The 14,818-nt window shown below is 31.6% G+C and overlaps 1 protein-coding gene across 1 annotated transcript; it reads right to left on the bottom strand.

Moving 5' to 3' along the window:
* Positions 1-7,957: 7,957 nt before the first annotated feature.
* LOC111382735 lies at positions 7,958-9,034 on the bottom strand. Its single transcript, XM_023006773.1, has one exon. It carries the CDS (start codon positions 9,032-9,034, stop codon positions 7,958-7,960), a length of 1,077 nt encoding a protein of 358 aa, XP_022862541.1.
* Between the last annotated feature and the right edge of the window lie 5,784 nt (positions 9,035-14,818).

The following is a 14,818-nucleotide window of genomic DNA, read 5'->3' as shown; positions in this document are numbered from 1 at the left end:
TAATAAAAACATCTTTATCTCTTAAAGATATCTATTTTTCGTTTATAGCTCCATATCTTTCTTCATCAAACATAACAGTTTGTGAAGTTCCTTCTTCACTATCTAAGGTAGTTTCAACGGTATCAATAATTTCTTGATTCATATATATCTGTTCATAATCAAATTCCTCAATTTCTTTAATATCAAGCTCATAAATTGAGTTTGTTTCAGATAATTCATCTAAATCTTCAATTATCTCATATTCTGAATCATATTCAATTTCTTCCATTAATTTAATAAATTTAACATTTTCTCTTTTATTTTTATTAGGACAGTTGGGAGATATATGTCCTAATTCATTACAGGTAAAATATTTACATTTTTTATAAAAAAATTTCTTAGATTTCTTCTGAGACTTCTAATATTGGTTATATTCCTTATTCCAAGGTTTTTTCTTCTTAAAATATTTTTGTGGTTCTTAAATCCTTTATTTTTCTTTCGAGGTTTTAGATATTTCTTAAATTTCTTTTTACAATATGGTTTTTTAGATGGTTAGTGACAACCAAATTGTGGTACTGATGTTATTTCTCCATAACAATATAAACTAGCCTTTTTACCATGTTTTCTAAATGGGTGTTGGTACATAGATTTTTTGCACCATTCGGCAATTTTTCTTTTAGCGAATGAAGTTCTCATTCCTAAAGTATCAGTTTTGTGGTTAGGGTCTTCCCATTAAATTTTACTCCAATAGATTTGATAATCTTCAAATAACTTGTGACCCCATGGCCAAGGTAATTTAAGAAAATATCTATTTAATAATTTTTTTTATCTTCTTTTGATAGATTCCATTCTTTTATAGGTTTAGATGCTTTGATATATATCTTTTCAAATTTCTTAGTAAATTCATTTAATTCACACATATCACAAATTTTTAATAGTTCTATTTCTCTTTCAGCTTATAAAGTTTCTTGAGTAATTATATCAATTTTAGTTTCTGGTATAACTTCTCCTAAAATCATTTTATCTTTTCTATTCATTTTAAATAATATATTCTTCAGTTTCGTTACTAGGCTCTAATACCAATTTTTTACTAGGCGGAAAAATCAAAGATAATAACTTGAGAGCTTAATTGAACTCTTTTAAAATTAAGATAGCTTGGTTATAAATTTAATGTTGGGGGTATTTTAGGTAGATTTTAGCCTTTGAATGGTTAGAGGCGATTTTGGAAAATGGCCTTCTTAAATGGATCAATTCCATGTATTTCCTCATCTAAACAAGATGTGAAAACATCATTCAATCATATGAAAGTGGCTACAAAGAAAAGAATATAAAGTGCGAAAATCCGAAACTTTAAAACTCTAAACAAGGAAATATTCTGAAGTACCCTTAATAAAGAAACCTAAATATAGTAATATCTAAAATAAGATGAAGAAGGGTCCAAGTTTATAGAGTAGAAATCCACTGTTAAACACTGGACAACAGTTACAAACTACAAAAGTTGGAAAGAGATTGTGAACTTACTCTGTGACATTTCGGCATATGTAGGCAGAATTCGGACTAGATCTGAAACTACTTTATTGAAAGCAGAACAACTTTGATACCACTTGTTGGGAAATGGGGATGTTAGTATGGCACAATATGAAGTATTGATCGCACAAGCAAAAAGATGATTAAAAGAAGAAGAGAGATTGGTAGAGGAACCACTGAGTAATTTTATTAACTGGCAATGAATGGAGAGAAAAATACTATTAAGCAATTCTTAACTAAATTGTAGAAAAGAGACAAATATATGTAGGAAACAATTTAAGCCTTAGAAGTAGAGTTATAGATGAAATAGAATACAAAAAAGTTTCCTTATCTTGATCTCTTTAAGTTCAAAAAAAAATTATAACTCCCAATAAGGTTTCCAAATGGAACTTCAACTAGAATTTGCCAATAGATCTCAAATAAGATTCCAAAAACATTCCAAATAAAATTATTCTTTATGTACAATTTAATTAGAACTCTCAATTATCTTCATCAAAGAATTCAGGTCACACCCAAATTTCAACAATCTATACCTTGACATGAATTTCGGTGCAACGAAAGAAGCTCAAAACTTTCTCCACCTGGAAAAATGAGTTCGACTATAGTGAAATATATAGAATTTTTCAATCAGAACCAAACTTCACCAACTCATGAAAAATTACTCTTGCTCTTTCTTTTCCACAGTATCCACAAATGATACCTGAACCCAAACACAAGTTCCCAAAATTCTCATAAGAAATTCAAGATTTACCAAACAGGGTCGAAGCATATCCTATAGCAAAATCAAATCTCAATGCTTTCATCGAAAGACCCTTGCTAGTCTTGACATATTTAAAAGCCTCAAAAGCATGTGCAACCAAATTAGCATCCCTGTACCTATCCTGAATAGGTCCTTCCCTAGCAGTTGAACACGATGGCACTGCAGACAGTGGTGGCAAAGTGGAATTACCCATATCCTTCAAACTCATTCGACTAGTGTTCTTCAATAATGGCCAAGAGCCAAATCCTAAAGTGTTGTAATAAGTTATCAACCACGGTACTAAACATGTGTTGATGATTCTTCATCGATTTTGTGTGACCTTACAAAATGTATAATTGGGACTTCTTCTGTCCTTTCAGTACCATATGGACACCCTTTTGGACCTTCAAGACTCCACCTCCTCCAGAGAACTTATTGCCATTTAAATCGAGGATACTTAGCAAGATGTGATTATTCTTCAAATCTAGAACATGTCAAACCTGACCAAGTGTGCTAATTATTCCATTCAATAACTTCAATATAACCCCATCAATACCAGCTATCCAAGAAAATCTGTTGTTACTCATGACAACGATACATTACGTCATCATTTCATATATTTCAAACAAATCCCGATTAGGACATAAATGGATCACACAAGCTATATTAAAAATCCACTTCTCGTTAGGTTTGGATTTCACATCAAAAATCATCAAGAGATCTCCATCATTCAAATAGTCCTCAGCTATGTTGGTCTTGTCCGAAGTATTTGATTGCTACCCATAATTTGTAGTTGAATTACATTTTCTCTAAAACTACTCGCAATCTTTCTTGATGTACCTTTTATTCTTGCCAGAAAAAAACTATATTAATGTAATTCGACCTTGACTTACCCATTAGCCGATCACCATAAACCACAAGAGCTTCTTCACCTCTAGACTCAGCTCCAACCAGATGCTTTATACTTTCCTTAGAGAACAAGGCATCATACACATCTTCAATGGTGAGCGTGTCACGGCTTTACAAAATCGTGTCCCTGAATGATGAGAATGAAATAGGTAGCGAGCATAACAAGATCAAGGCCCAGTTCGCTTAATCATATTTTACTTTTAACATTTTCAAATCAGCAACGATCTCCTTGAACACGGCCATATGATCTTCCAAAGATCCTCCTTTTGCCATGTAATAAGAATATAGTCTCTGCTTCAGATGTAGTCAGCCTTCTGGTCATATGCAGTTACTTCAACTTCGCCACAATGCAACAGTTGTCTTCTCCTCCAAAACTTCCCAAGGAATGTTGTTAGATAGATGGGGATGAATCTGCGAGGGCGCCTTTTGACCTTTCCATTTCTTCTTCTCTATTATCCAAGTTGTGGGCATCTTGTCAAATCCGATGCATCATCCAAATTCATCTATGCCAATATAGCTTGCATCTTCACTTGCCAAAACAAAAATCTTGTACTATGATCCAAAATTAGAATTTCATACTTCATGGTTACCATCGATAACAAAAAACCTCAAACAAAATCCAAACCTTGCTCTGATACAATTTTCTATAATTCGGACCAAATCTGAAACTACTTTATTGAAAGCAAAATAGCTTTGATACAACTTGTTGGGAAACGGGGAGATTAGTATGGTACAAGATGAAGTATTGATCACACATGTGAAAACAAGATTAAAGTAAGAAGAAAGATTGGCATAGGAACCAAGTAATTTTATTAATTGACAACTAATTGAGAGAAAAAATACAATTTCAGCAATTCTTAACTAAATTGTAGAGTAGAACCAAATATATATATGGAACAATTCAAGCCCTAGAAATAGTGTTATAGATTCGCCTAAAAGTTTTCTTATCTTGATATTTTTAAGTCCAACAAAAATTTCAACCCCCAATAAGGCTTCCAAATATAACTTCATCTAGAATTTGCCAATAGACTTCGAATAGGATTCCAAAAGCATTCCAAATAGAATTATTCTTAATGTGCTCTTTAATTAGAATTTTCAATTATCTTCATCAAAGAATTTGGGTCATGCCCATAACTCTAACAGTAGAATTATAGGATATCAAGAGAAGGAAAATTCTAAAACATATCATGCACTTAAACACATTAATAAAGTTTAAAACATATTACAGACGTTCAAAATGCATCCTCAATGTATAGAACTCGTATGCCGAATTAGTATGTCAGAAGGACATTTTGATGTAACTAATATTACTCTTCTCAATGTGTAATATGTTTTCGAAACTTGTTACAGAGTAGTATATTTACCAAACCCTGCATAACTCACCACGATAACTAAAGATTGGCCTATTGTAACTCAATTAATGAATAGTAGAATCCATGATCTCCAATAGCAAGTAGTTCTTGGTGTGATCCTTTCTTCACAATCTTTCCATTCTTAATCACTATGATTCAATCTTCCTTCAGTATTGTAAATAAATGAAGAGCTACAGTTATGCAAGTCCTACCAGATATCATTATATCCTCTACTTCTTAAACAATGTTCTCAAATAGACTATCTAGTACACTGGTTGCCTCTTCCAAGAGGAGGATTGATGGATTCTTAAGAATTGCCTGAGCAAGCGCTAACCTCTACTTTTTTCCTACTGAAAGCTAGACTCCTTGCCAACTGTAGGAAGTTTGATACATCCTTCATTGAGCTAGATTAAAGTAAAAGAGACAGAGACAGATAATGTACATTGTAAGAGAGTAGGATATTTCACTCTAGATGCATGTTCCGCAGAAATGATTGGACAGTATATGATAGCATTGAGGAAAAATAAATCAATAACTTTTTGGATATGCTCGAACTGCTCCTTATGTCTTTGGCTCTATGGAAAGCTATCATCTTAATAGTGTCTTCTGGTATAGTTTCATGAACTTCACTTTTCTCAGGCTAGAAATGTTTAGAAGTGGTAGCTATTCTTATGACATGGCTTATTGGAAGTAACTTATCTTCTTCATCTTCCCATTCAAGACAAGCGGAGAAAAACCTAATATAAATATTCTTATGTTTAAGAACTTGACAATATCTTTCAATATCTCGAACAACATCCTTTGGCAGTATAGAAATTTCTTTTAATGATTCAAACGAGTAAATACAAATTATATTTCCCATTTCATAAAGAGTGCGAACCCAATAAGCTGGGGCTCCTGGATAGAGATTAATTTTGTTATAAGTTCGATACGTTAGAGTTTTCATCCATCCTCCTATATTGGTGAACCAACAGCAGGCAAGATTGAACAATACGTATATCAAAATAAAATCATCTTTATTTTTTATATCCATAACACCAGTGGTGTTGTAGGCTTTGATAATATTTGAGCGATTTAGCTCTGGTATAGAGATACTATCCTTTATATAAATTTTCTCCGGTGAGTTAAACAAAGTAGCATTCTCCTTGACAGATAGATTATGAAGCTTTAATGTTTCTTGTTCAATATTGGCATAAAAACCTTCAGACTTATTGGCAATGGGGCCTTCAAATAATATAGCCCTGTTGGCTTTCTCAGATACCAGCTTGGCAGCAACTATTTCCATAATTGTTATCCTGGATTCTATCGCAGCTATCTTCACATTCATCTCAAACTTCAATGTTTCGAGTTCCTTCTTGATTTCTCCATTCCAGGTTAAGAAATCTGGAAAAAAATTGTCTTTTCCTTTAATATGGACAATATCAAATTTAAATGGCGCAAACCACATTTGCATTCTAATAAGTGGCCTTTCAGCTGCACTTGTTCCAATTTTATTTGTCAATAATAGTTTTACCTGAGTATTATCAGTTCTAATAAGAAACTTCTTTGGTAACAAATAAGGTTCAAATTTTGCTACTCCTTTCTTAACAGCCAAACATTCTTTACGATTAATATCATATCTAGTTTCTGCATCCTTAAAAGTACCTAAAGTGTATGCAACAAGTTCTTCTGGGCATTTACACATGGATTACAAAGAATTTCTTTATAATTTTCTTTTCTTTTGAAGATCGCTCCCCAGTGTAATAGAGATGCATCAGTTTCTAAGATATAGAAATCATCATCATTTGGAATATTTAATTCAGGTAAATTTTCACATATTTTCTTTATTTTGTTTATCATTTCAATATCTTCTTGTGTCCATTCCCATACAACTCCTTTTCTAAGGTTTTTGGTAAAGTGGACTTTGTATTTTCAACAATTTTTTTTATAAATTTTTCAGAATAATTTAATAATCCAATAAAGCTTTGCAGCTCTTTCTTATCTCTAATTATTTCTGGAAATTCGATAATCATTTTTCCAATATGAGGTTGTTGGAGTATTTTCTCTACTGCAAAAATATATCGTAAGAATTCAATTTCAGTTTTAGCTATTTCTGCGTTTCTTTTTGATAGGGCTAGACCATATTTTTGAGCAATATAATAAAAATTTTTAAGGTGTTCAATATGTTCTTTTAAATTTTTACTATGAATAAGGATATCATCTACATAAGCAACACAAAAAAATTGTATTGGTCTAATAATCTTATCCATTCTTTGTTGAAATATTGCTGGGGCATTCATTAATCCAAATGGCATAACATTCCACTCAAATTGTCCTAATGGATTAGGGGTAGTAAAACTAGTTAAAATTTTTGATGCTTCGTCTGGTTTTATTTGCCAATATCCAGATTTACAATCAAATTTAGAATATAATTTACTTCCTTGTATTTGTTTTATTAACAAATCTTTTATTGGTAATTTATAGCTATTAGGTATAGTTTTAGAATTTAGATCTCTATAATCAATTATCATTCTAGCTTTTCCTCTTTTAATTTCACTATGATTTCTGACCATAAATGCAGGACTATTATATGGACTAGATGATTCTCTTATAACTCCTAATCCTGAAAGTTCTTTAATTTGTATTTCAAATTCCTTTTTATCTTCTCCGCTATAAGGGAATTGTTTTTCTGATACTTAACATCTGGACTTTTTAATTCAATGGTTGCCATAGGTTTATCTTTGTCCCATTTCGCTAAGGGATGTTCATGATAACATTCTTTTAGTTCAATTTTAATATTTTCTAATTCTTCTTCTAACTTGTTAATTCTTAATATAGGAATTCTATGTTTTTGATTGATTTCTCTATAACATCGACCACGATTACCTACAAAAATCTGATGTCTAGGTTTATGCTTAATCAGATGATGTGCAATTCCAATTGCTTTATAAATTTTGGATGTTTTAATTTTGTGATTACAATGTGTAGTAAATTCAAAACTATCTTTATTTTGCGTAAAAGGGTTAGATGTATAGATAAAATTTTCTCCTAAGAGGATATTACATCCAATTTTATTTGTAGCGAATATTTGTGGAATAAAACAATCTCTATTTCCAATAATAATAGGAACATTTTCCACAAAATCTTTATATATTTCAACAATATCACTAGTTGTTTGACCGTAAGTTGTTTTCTTATAGTCTCTTTTATAATAGTGTTCTGGGAACACATTTCTTTTACATAGGCAAATTCCTGATTCAGTATCAAGTATTGCATGAAATCTTATCATACACTAGTCGGTAAATTGAGAGTTATCTCAATATATGGGCTCAAAATACTAGTTTTGATTGATCTAATTCCTTGTATCATATAAATTAATTCTTTGTTTTTATTAACTCTAGGCAACATTTTTTGTTTACTTTCAACAGTCATTTGCAGTATGTTTTTCTGAATAACAAATGGTGATATCTTTTCAAGAAAGGTCATTCCAATTAATATGGGCTAGCATCCTTTCCTTTTCTATAATTTTAAGGTTTAACTTAAATTGTTCTCCTTCTATGTTAGTAAAACATAGTTCAAGATTAACAAATGTTTTAATTTCATATTTAATTCCATGATAATTTGTAAGAGTTATTCCTTGTGGAAGATTTTCTTCTACTAAATGATCGACTAAGTCTGCTCTTATATGACTAGTACAAGCTCCAGTATTAACAAGGGCTATGATTTTTTCATAGTTATTTTGATTATTGAAATATTCTGTTAATATAAAGAAATTATCTTCCTCACTTTTTCTTAAATCAATATCAATACTATTTCTAGGTATAGTTGTGTAATTTCTAGTTGTAGATGGTCTACTAGAGCTTGAGATTTCTCTAATACTGATACTTCTTTCTATTCTTCTACTAGGCATTCTAACAACAAATTGTCCAAAAGTATTCAAACTTGTTAATCCTTGATTACCTACATTACTGTCTATTCTTCTAGATCGTTGATGAAAATCAAGTAATATCTCTTGTGGTAACGAAATGTTATAATCACTTAGCATTCTTGGTGATGTAAATTGTGCTAGGTTTTTAAAGTCTTCATGAATTTCTATGAATTCTCCTGAAATTTTATTGATTTCTTTTTGGTGTGTAGTAGTAAAAGCATATAAAGCTTTACAATGTAAAGTTACAGTTTTACTTCTTGGTGGCATACTTAATCTATCAATTTTGTGATATAAATTTGATCCTAAACTTAAGTTTTCATCTAATATAGACATGGCAAATCCAAGTCTTATAGTAAATATAATTTTCTTATATACAAGATTTCCAGAGACAACTCTTAATAGAGCGTCCATAGGATCATGAAGTATCCTGTTATCCATTAAATATATTTGTATAGGAATATCCATTCCCTCTCTAAAGTATCCTTTAATCATGATTTGGATTCCTCCAATCACTATATTCTTTAATCTTTCTCTAGTGGATCTTTTAATATTTGCTAATTCTCTATTAACCCATTCTCTTGTAATTAAAGGTATAGTAGTATTGCCCTTAACATTTTCCATGTTAATAGGTACTTCGTCATATTTGGCAATGTATATAGTTTTGTTAAACCAAGGTAGTATTGGTCTAATAAAAACATCTTTATCTCTTAAAGATATCTATTTTTCGTTTATAGCTCCATATCTTTCTTCATCAAACATAACAGTTTGTAAAGTTCCTTCTTCACTATCTAAGGTAGTTTCAACGGTATCAATAATTTCTTGATTCATATATATCTGTTCATAATCAAATTCCTCAATTTCTTTAATAACAAGCTCATAAATTGAGTTTGTTTCAGATAATTCATCTAAATCTTCAATTATCTCATATTCTGAATCATATTCAATTTCTTCCATTAATTTAATAGATTTAACATTTTCTCTTTTATTTTTATTAGGACAGTTGGGAGATATATGTCCTAATTCATTACAGGTAAAATATTTACATTTTTTATAAAAAAAATTCTTAGATTTCTTCTAAGACTTCTAATATTGGTTATATTCCTTATTCCAAGGTTTTTTCTTCTTAAAATATTTTTGTGGTTCTTAAATCCTTTATTTTTCTTCCGAGGTTTTAGATATTTCTTAAATTTCTTTTTACAATATGGTTTTTTAGATGGTCAGTGACAACCAAATTGTGGTACTGATGTTATTTCTCCATAACAATATAAACTAGCCTTTTTACCATGTTTTCTAAATGGGTGTTGGTACATAGATTTTTTGCACCATTCGGCGATTTTTCTTTTAGCGAATGAAGTTCTCATTCCTAAAGTATCAGTTTTGTGGTTAGGGTCTTCCCATTAAATTTTACTCCAATAGATTTGATAATCTTCAAATAACTTGTGACCCCATGGCCAAGGTAATTTAAGAAAATATCTATTTAATAATTTTTTTATCTTCTTTTGATAGATTCCATTCTTTTATAGATTTAGATGCTTTGATATATATCTTTTCAAATTTCTTAGTAAATTCATTTAATTCACACATATCACAAATTTTTAATAGTTCTATTTCTCTTTCAGCTTATAAAGTTTCTTGAGTAATTATATCAATTTTAGTTTCTAGTATAACTTCTCCTAAAATCATTTTATCTTTTCTATTCATTTTAAATAATATATTCTTCAGTTTCGTTACTAGGCTCTAATACCAATTTTTTACTAGGCGGAAAAATTAAAGATAATAACTTGAGAGCTTAATTGAACTCTTTTAAAATTAAGATAGCTTGGTTATAAATTTAATGTTGGGGGTATTTTAGGTAGATTTTAGCCTTTGAATGGTTAGAGGCGATTTTGGAAAATGGCCTTCTTAAATGGATCAATTCCATGTATTTCCTCATTTAAACAAGATGTGAAAACATCATTCAATCATATGAAAGTGGCTACAAAGAAAAGAATATAAAGTGCGAAAATCCGAAACTTTAAAACTCTAAACAAGGAAATATTCTCAAGTACCCTTAATAAAGAAACCTAAATATAGTAATATCTAAAATAAGATGAAGAAGGGTCCAAGTTTATAGAGTAGAAATCCACTGTTAAACACTGGACAACAGTTACAAACTACAAAAGTTGGAAAGAGATTGTGAACTTACTCTGTGACATTTCGGCATATGTAGGCAGAATTCGGACTAGATCTGAAACTACTTTATTGAAAGCAGAACAACTTTGATACCACTTGTTGGGAAATGGGGATGTTAGTATGGCACAATATGAAGTATTGATCGCACAAGCAAAAAGATGATTAAAAGAAGAAGAGAGATTGGTAGAGGAACCACTGAGTAATTTTATTAACTGGCAATGAATGGAGAGAAAAATACTATTAAGCAATTCTTAACTAAATTGTAGAAAAGAGACAAATATATGTAGGAAACAATTTAAGCCTTAGAAGTAGAGTTATAGATGAAATAGAATACAAAAAAGTTTCCTTATCTTGATCTCTTTAAGTTCAAAAAAAATTATAACTCCCAATAAGGTTTCCAAATAGAACTTCAACTAGAATTTGCCAATAGATCTCAAATAAGATTCCAAAAACATTCCAAATAAAATTATTCTTTATGTGCATTTTAATTAGAACTCTCAATTATCTTCATCAAAGAATTTAGGTCACACCCAAATTTCAACAATCTATACCTTGACATGAATTTCGGTGCAACGAAAGAAGCTCAAAACTTTCTCCACCTGGAAAAATGAGTTCGACTATAGTGAAATATATAGAATTTTTCAATCAGAACCAAACTTCACCAACTCATGAAAAATTACTCTTGCTCTTTCTTTTCCACAGTATCCACAAATGATACCTGAACCCAAACACAAGTTCCCAAAATTCTCATAAGAAATTCAAGATTTACCAAACAGGGTCGAAGCATATCCTATAGCAAAATCAAATCTCAATGCTTTCATCGAAAGACCCTTGCTAGTCTTGACATATTTAAAAGCCTCAAAAGCATGTGCAACCAAATTAGCATCCCTGTACCTATCCTGAATAGGTCCTTCCCTAGCAGTTGAACACGATGGCACTGCAGACAGTGTTGGCAAAGTGGAATTACCCATATCCTTCAAACTCATTCGACTAGTGTTCTTCAATAATGGCCAAGAGCCAAATCCTAAAGTGTTGTAATAAACTGTATATCAACCACGGTACTAAACATGTGTTGATGATTCTTCATCGATTTTGTGTGACCTTACAAAATGTATAATTGGGACTTCTTCTGTCCTTTCAGTACCATATGGACACCCTTTTGGACCTTCAAGACTCCACCTCCTCCAGAGAACTTATTGCCATTTAAATCGAGGATACTTAGCAAGATGTGATTATTCTTCAAATCTAGAACATGTCAAACCTGACCAAGTGTGCTAATTATTCCATTCAATAACTTCAATCTAACCCCATCAATACCAGCTATCCAAGAAAATCTGTTGTTACTCATGACAACGACACATTACGTCATCATTTCATATATTTCAAACAAATCCCGATTAGGACATAAATGGATCACACAAGCTATATTAAAAATCCACTTCTCGTTAGGTTTGGATTTCACATCAAAAATCATCAAGAGATCTCCATCATTCAAATAGTCCTCAGCTATGTTGGTCTTGTCCGAAGTATTTGATTGCTACCCATAATTTGTAGTTGAATTACATTTTCTCTAAAACTACTCGCAATCTTTCTTGATGTACCTTTTATTCTTGCCAGAAAAAAACTATATTAATGTAATTCGACCTTGACTTACCCATTAGCCGATCACCATAAACCACAAGAGCTTCTTCACCTCTAGACTCAGCTCCAACCAGATGCTTTATACTTTCCTTAGAGAACAAGGCATCATACACGTCTTCAATGGTGAGCGTGTCACGGCTTTACAAAATCGTGTCCCTGAATGATGAGAATGAAATAGGTAGTGAGCATAACAAGATCAAGGCCCAGTTCGCTTAATCATATTTTACTTTTAACATTTTCAAATCAGCAACGATCTCCTTGAACACGGCCATATGATCTTCCAAAGATCCTCCTTTTGCCATGTAATAAGAATATAGTCTCTGCTTCAGATGTAGTCAGCCTTCTGGTCATATGCAGTTACTTCAACTTCGCCACAATGCAACAGTTGTCTTCTCCTCCAAAACTTCCCAAGGAATGTTGTTAGATAGATGGGGATGAATCTGCGAGGGCGCCTTTTGACCTTTCCGTTTCTTCTTCTCTATTATCCAAGTTGTGGGCATCTTGTCAAATCCGATGCATCATCCAAATTCATCTATGCCAATATAGCTTGCATCTTCACTTGCCAAAACAAAAATCTTGTACTATGATCCAAAATTAGAATTTCATACTTCATGGTTACCATCGATAACAAAAAACCTCAAACAAAATCCAAACCTTGCTCTGATACAATTTTCTATAATTCGGACCAAATCTGAAACTACTTTATTGAAAGCAAAATAGCTTTGATACAACTTGTTGGGAAACGGGGAGATTAGTATGGTACAAGATGAAGTATTGATCACACATGTGAAAACAAGATTAAAGTAAGAAGAAAGATTGGCATAGGAACCAAGTAATTTTATTAATTGACAACTAATTGAGAGAAAAAATACAATTTCAGCAATTCTTAACTAAATTGTAGAGTAGAACCAAATATATATATGGAACAATTCAAGCCCTAGAAATAGTGTTATAGATTCGCCTAAAAGTTTTCTTATCTTGATATTTTTAAGTCCAACAAAAATTTCAACCCCCAATAAGGCTTCCAAATATAACTTCATCTAGAATTTGCCAATAGACTTCGAATAGGATTCCAAAAGCATTCCAAATAGAATTATTCTTAATGTGCTCTTTAATTAGAATTTTCAATTATCTTCATCAAAGAATTTGGGTCATGCCCATAACTCTAACAGTAGAATTATAGGATATCAAGAGAAGGAAAATTCTAAAACATATCATGCACTTAAACACATTAATAAAGTTTAAAACATATTACAGACGTTCAAAATGCATCTTCAATGTATAGAACTCGTATGCCGAATTAGTATGTCAGAAGGACATTTTGATGTAACTAATATTACTCTTCTCAATGTGTAATATGTTTTCGAAACTTGTTACAGAGTAGTATATTTACCAAACCCTGCATAACTCACCACGATAACTAAAGATTGGCCTATTGTAACTCAATTAATGAATAGTAGAATCCATGATCTCCAATAGCAAGTAGTTCTTGGTGTGATCCTTTCTTCACAATCTTTCCATTCTTAATCACTATGATTCAATCTTCCTTCAGTATTGTAAATAAATGAAGAGCTACAGTTATGCAAGTCCTACCAGATATCATTATATCCTCTACTTCTTAAACAATGTTCTCAAATAGACTATCTAGTACACTGGTTGCCTCTTCCAAGAGGAGGATTGATGGATTCTTAAGAATTGCCTGAGCAAGCGCTAACCTCTACTTTTTTCCTACTGAAAGCTAGACTCCTTGCCAACTGTAGGAAGTTTGATACATCCTTCATTGAGCTAGATTAAAGTAAAAGAGACAGAGACAGATAATGTACATTGTAAGAGAGTAGGATATTTCACTCTAGATGCATGTTCCGCAGAAATGATTGGACAGTATATGATAGCATTGAGGAAAAATAAGAAGCTATAATTGTGTTGATTATAATGCCCAATACTACATACCAAATATGATCCTTTCCATAAACGTTGAAGTGTCTCTGATTTCAGTATTGTGCCATATTCGTTTCCATAAATTATATTTTAATGCATGGTTCCTGAGAAAAGAGTTAGTTTCTAACTCACTAATGCAATATGCAATCTCAACTCTCTCAAGTTGTAGATGGTCTATTAGAACTGATCCTTATTAGCTCATATAATCTTTTAATTAATCCCGCAACAGTAAATATGATAGAACCACTCTATCCTACAAATGATATTGTTTTGCCAGCTTCAAGCTTCAAACTTGAGACCGATACCTTGGAAGATCACTTGTTTAGCCCTTGATGGATAAGAAAAAACAAATTCTTTAATTCTATCCTATGTCTACAATGATCTTACCAGTACTTATCAAAGAGATGAGCTCGCCTTGCTTACTAGAGTTCCACTACCAAGAAAAAAAAGAGTCAAAGATATAGAGCTGGTTTTTAGAAATTGGGAACTAAACATTAGATACAGGAGCATACTAATTTTCTATAATGAATGGTAAGGAAAGCTTGTCCAAGGTGATCAAAGTGTCTTGTCATGATCGACTATAAATCAAGATGTCATCAAAATAAATCACAAGATATTCTCAATGAAAGGTTGCAAGACATGATTCACGATCCT

Source organism: Olea europaea, unplaced genomic scaffold, assembly GCF_002742605.1.
Source record: "Olea europaea var. sylvestris unplaced genomic scaffold, O_europaea_v1 scaffold2557, whole genome shotgun sequence".
NCBI classification, from domain to species: Eukaryota; Viridiplantae; Streptophyta; class Magnoliopsida; order Lamiales; family Oleaceae; genus Olea; species Olea europaea.
The sequence above is the reverse complement of the archived record's forward strand: the minus strand, read 5'-3'. Positions and strand labels throughout refer to the sequence as shown.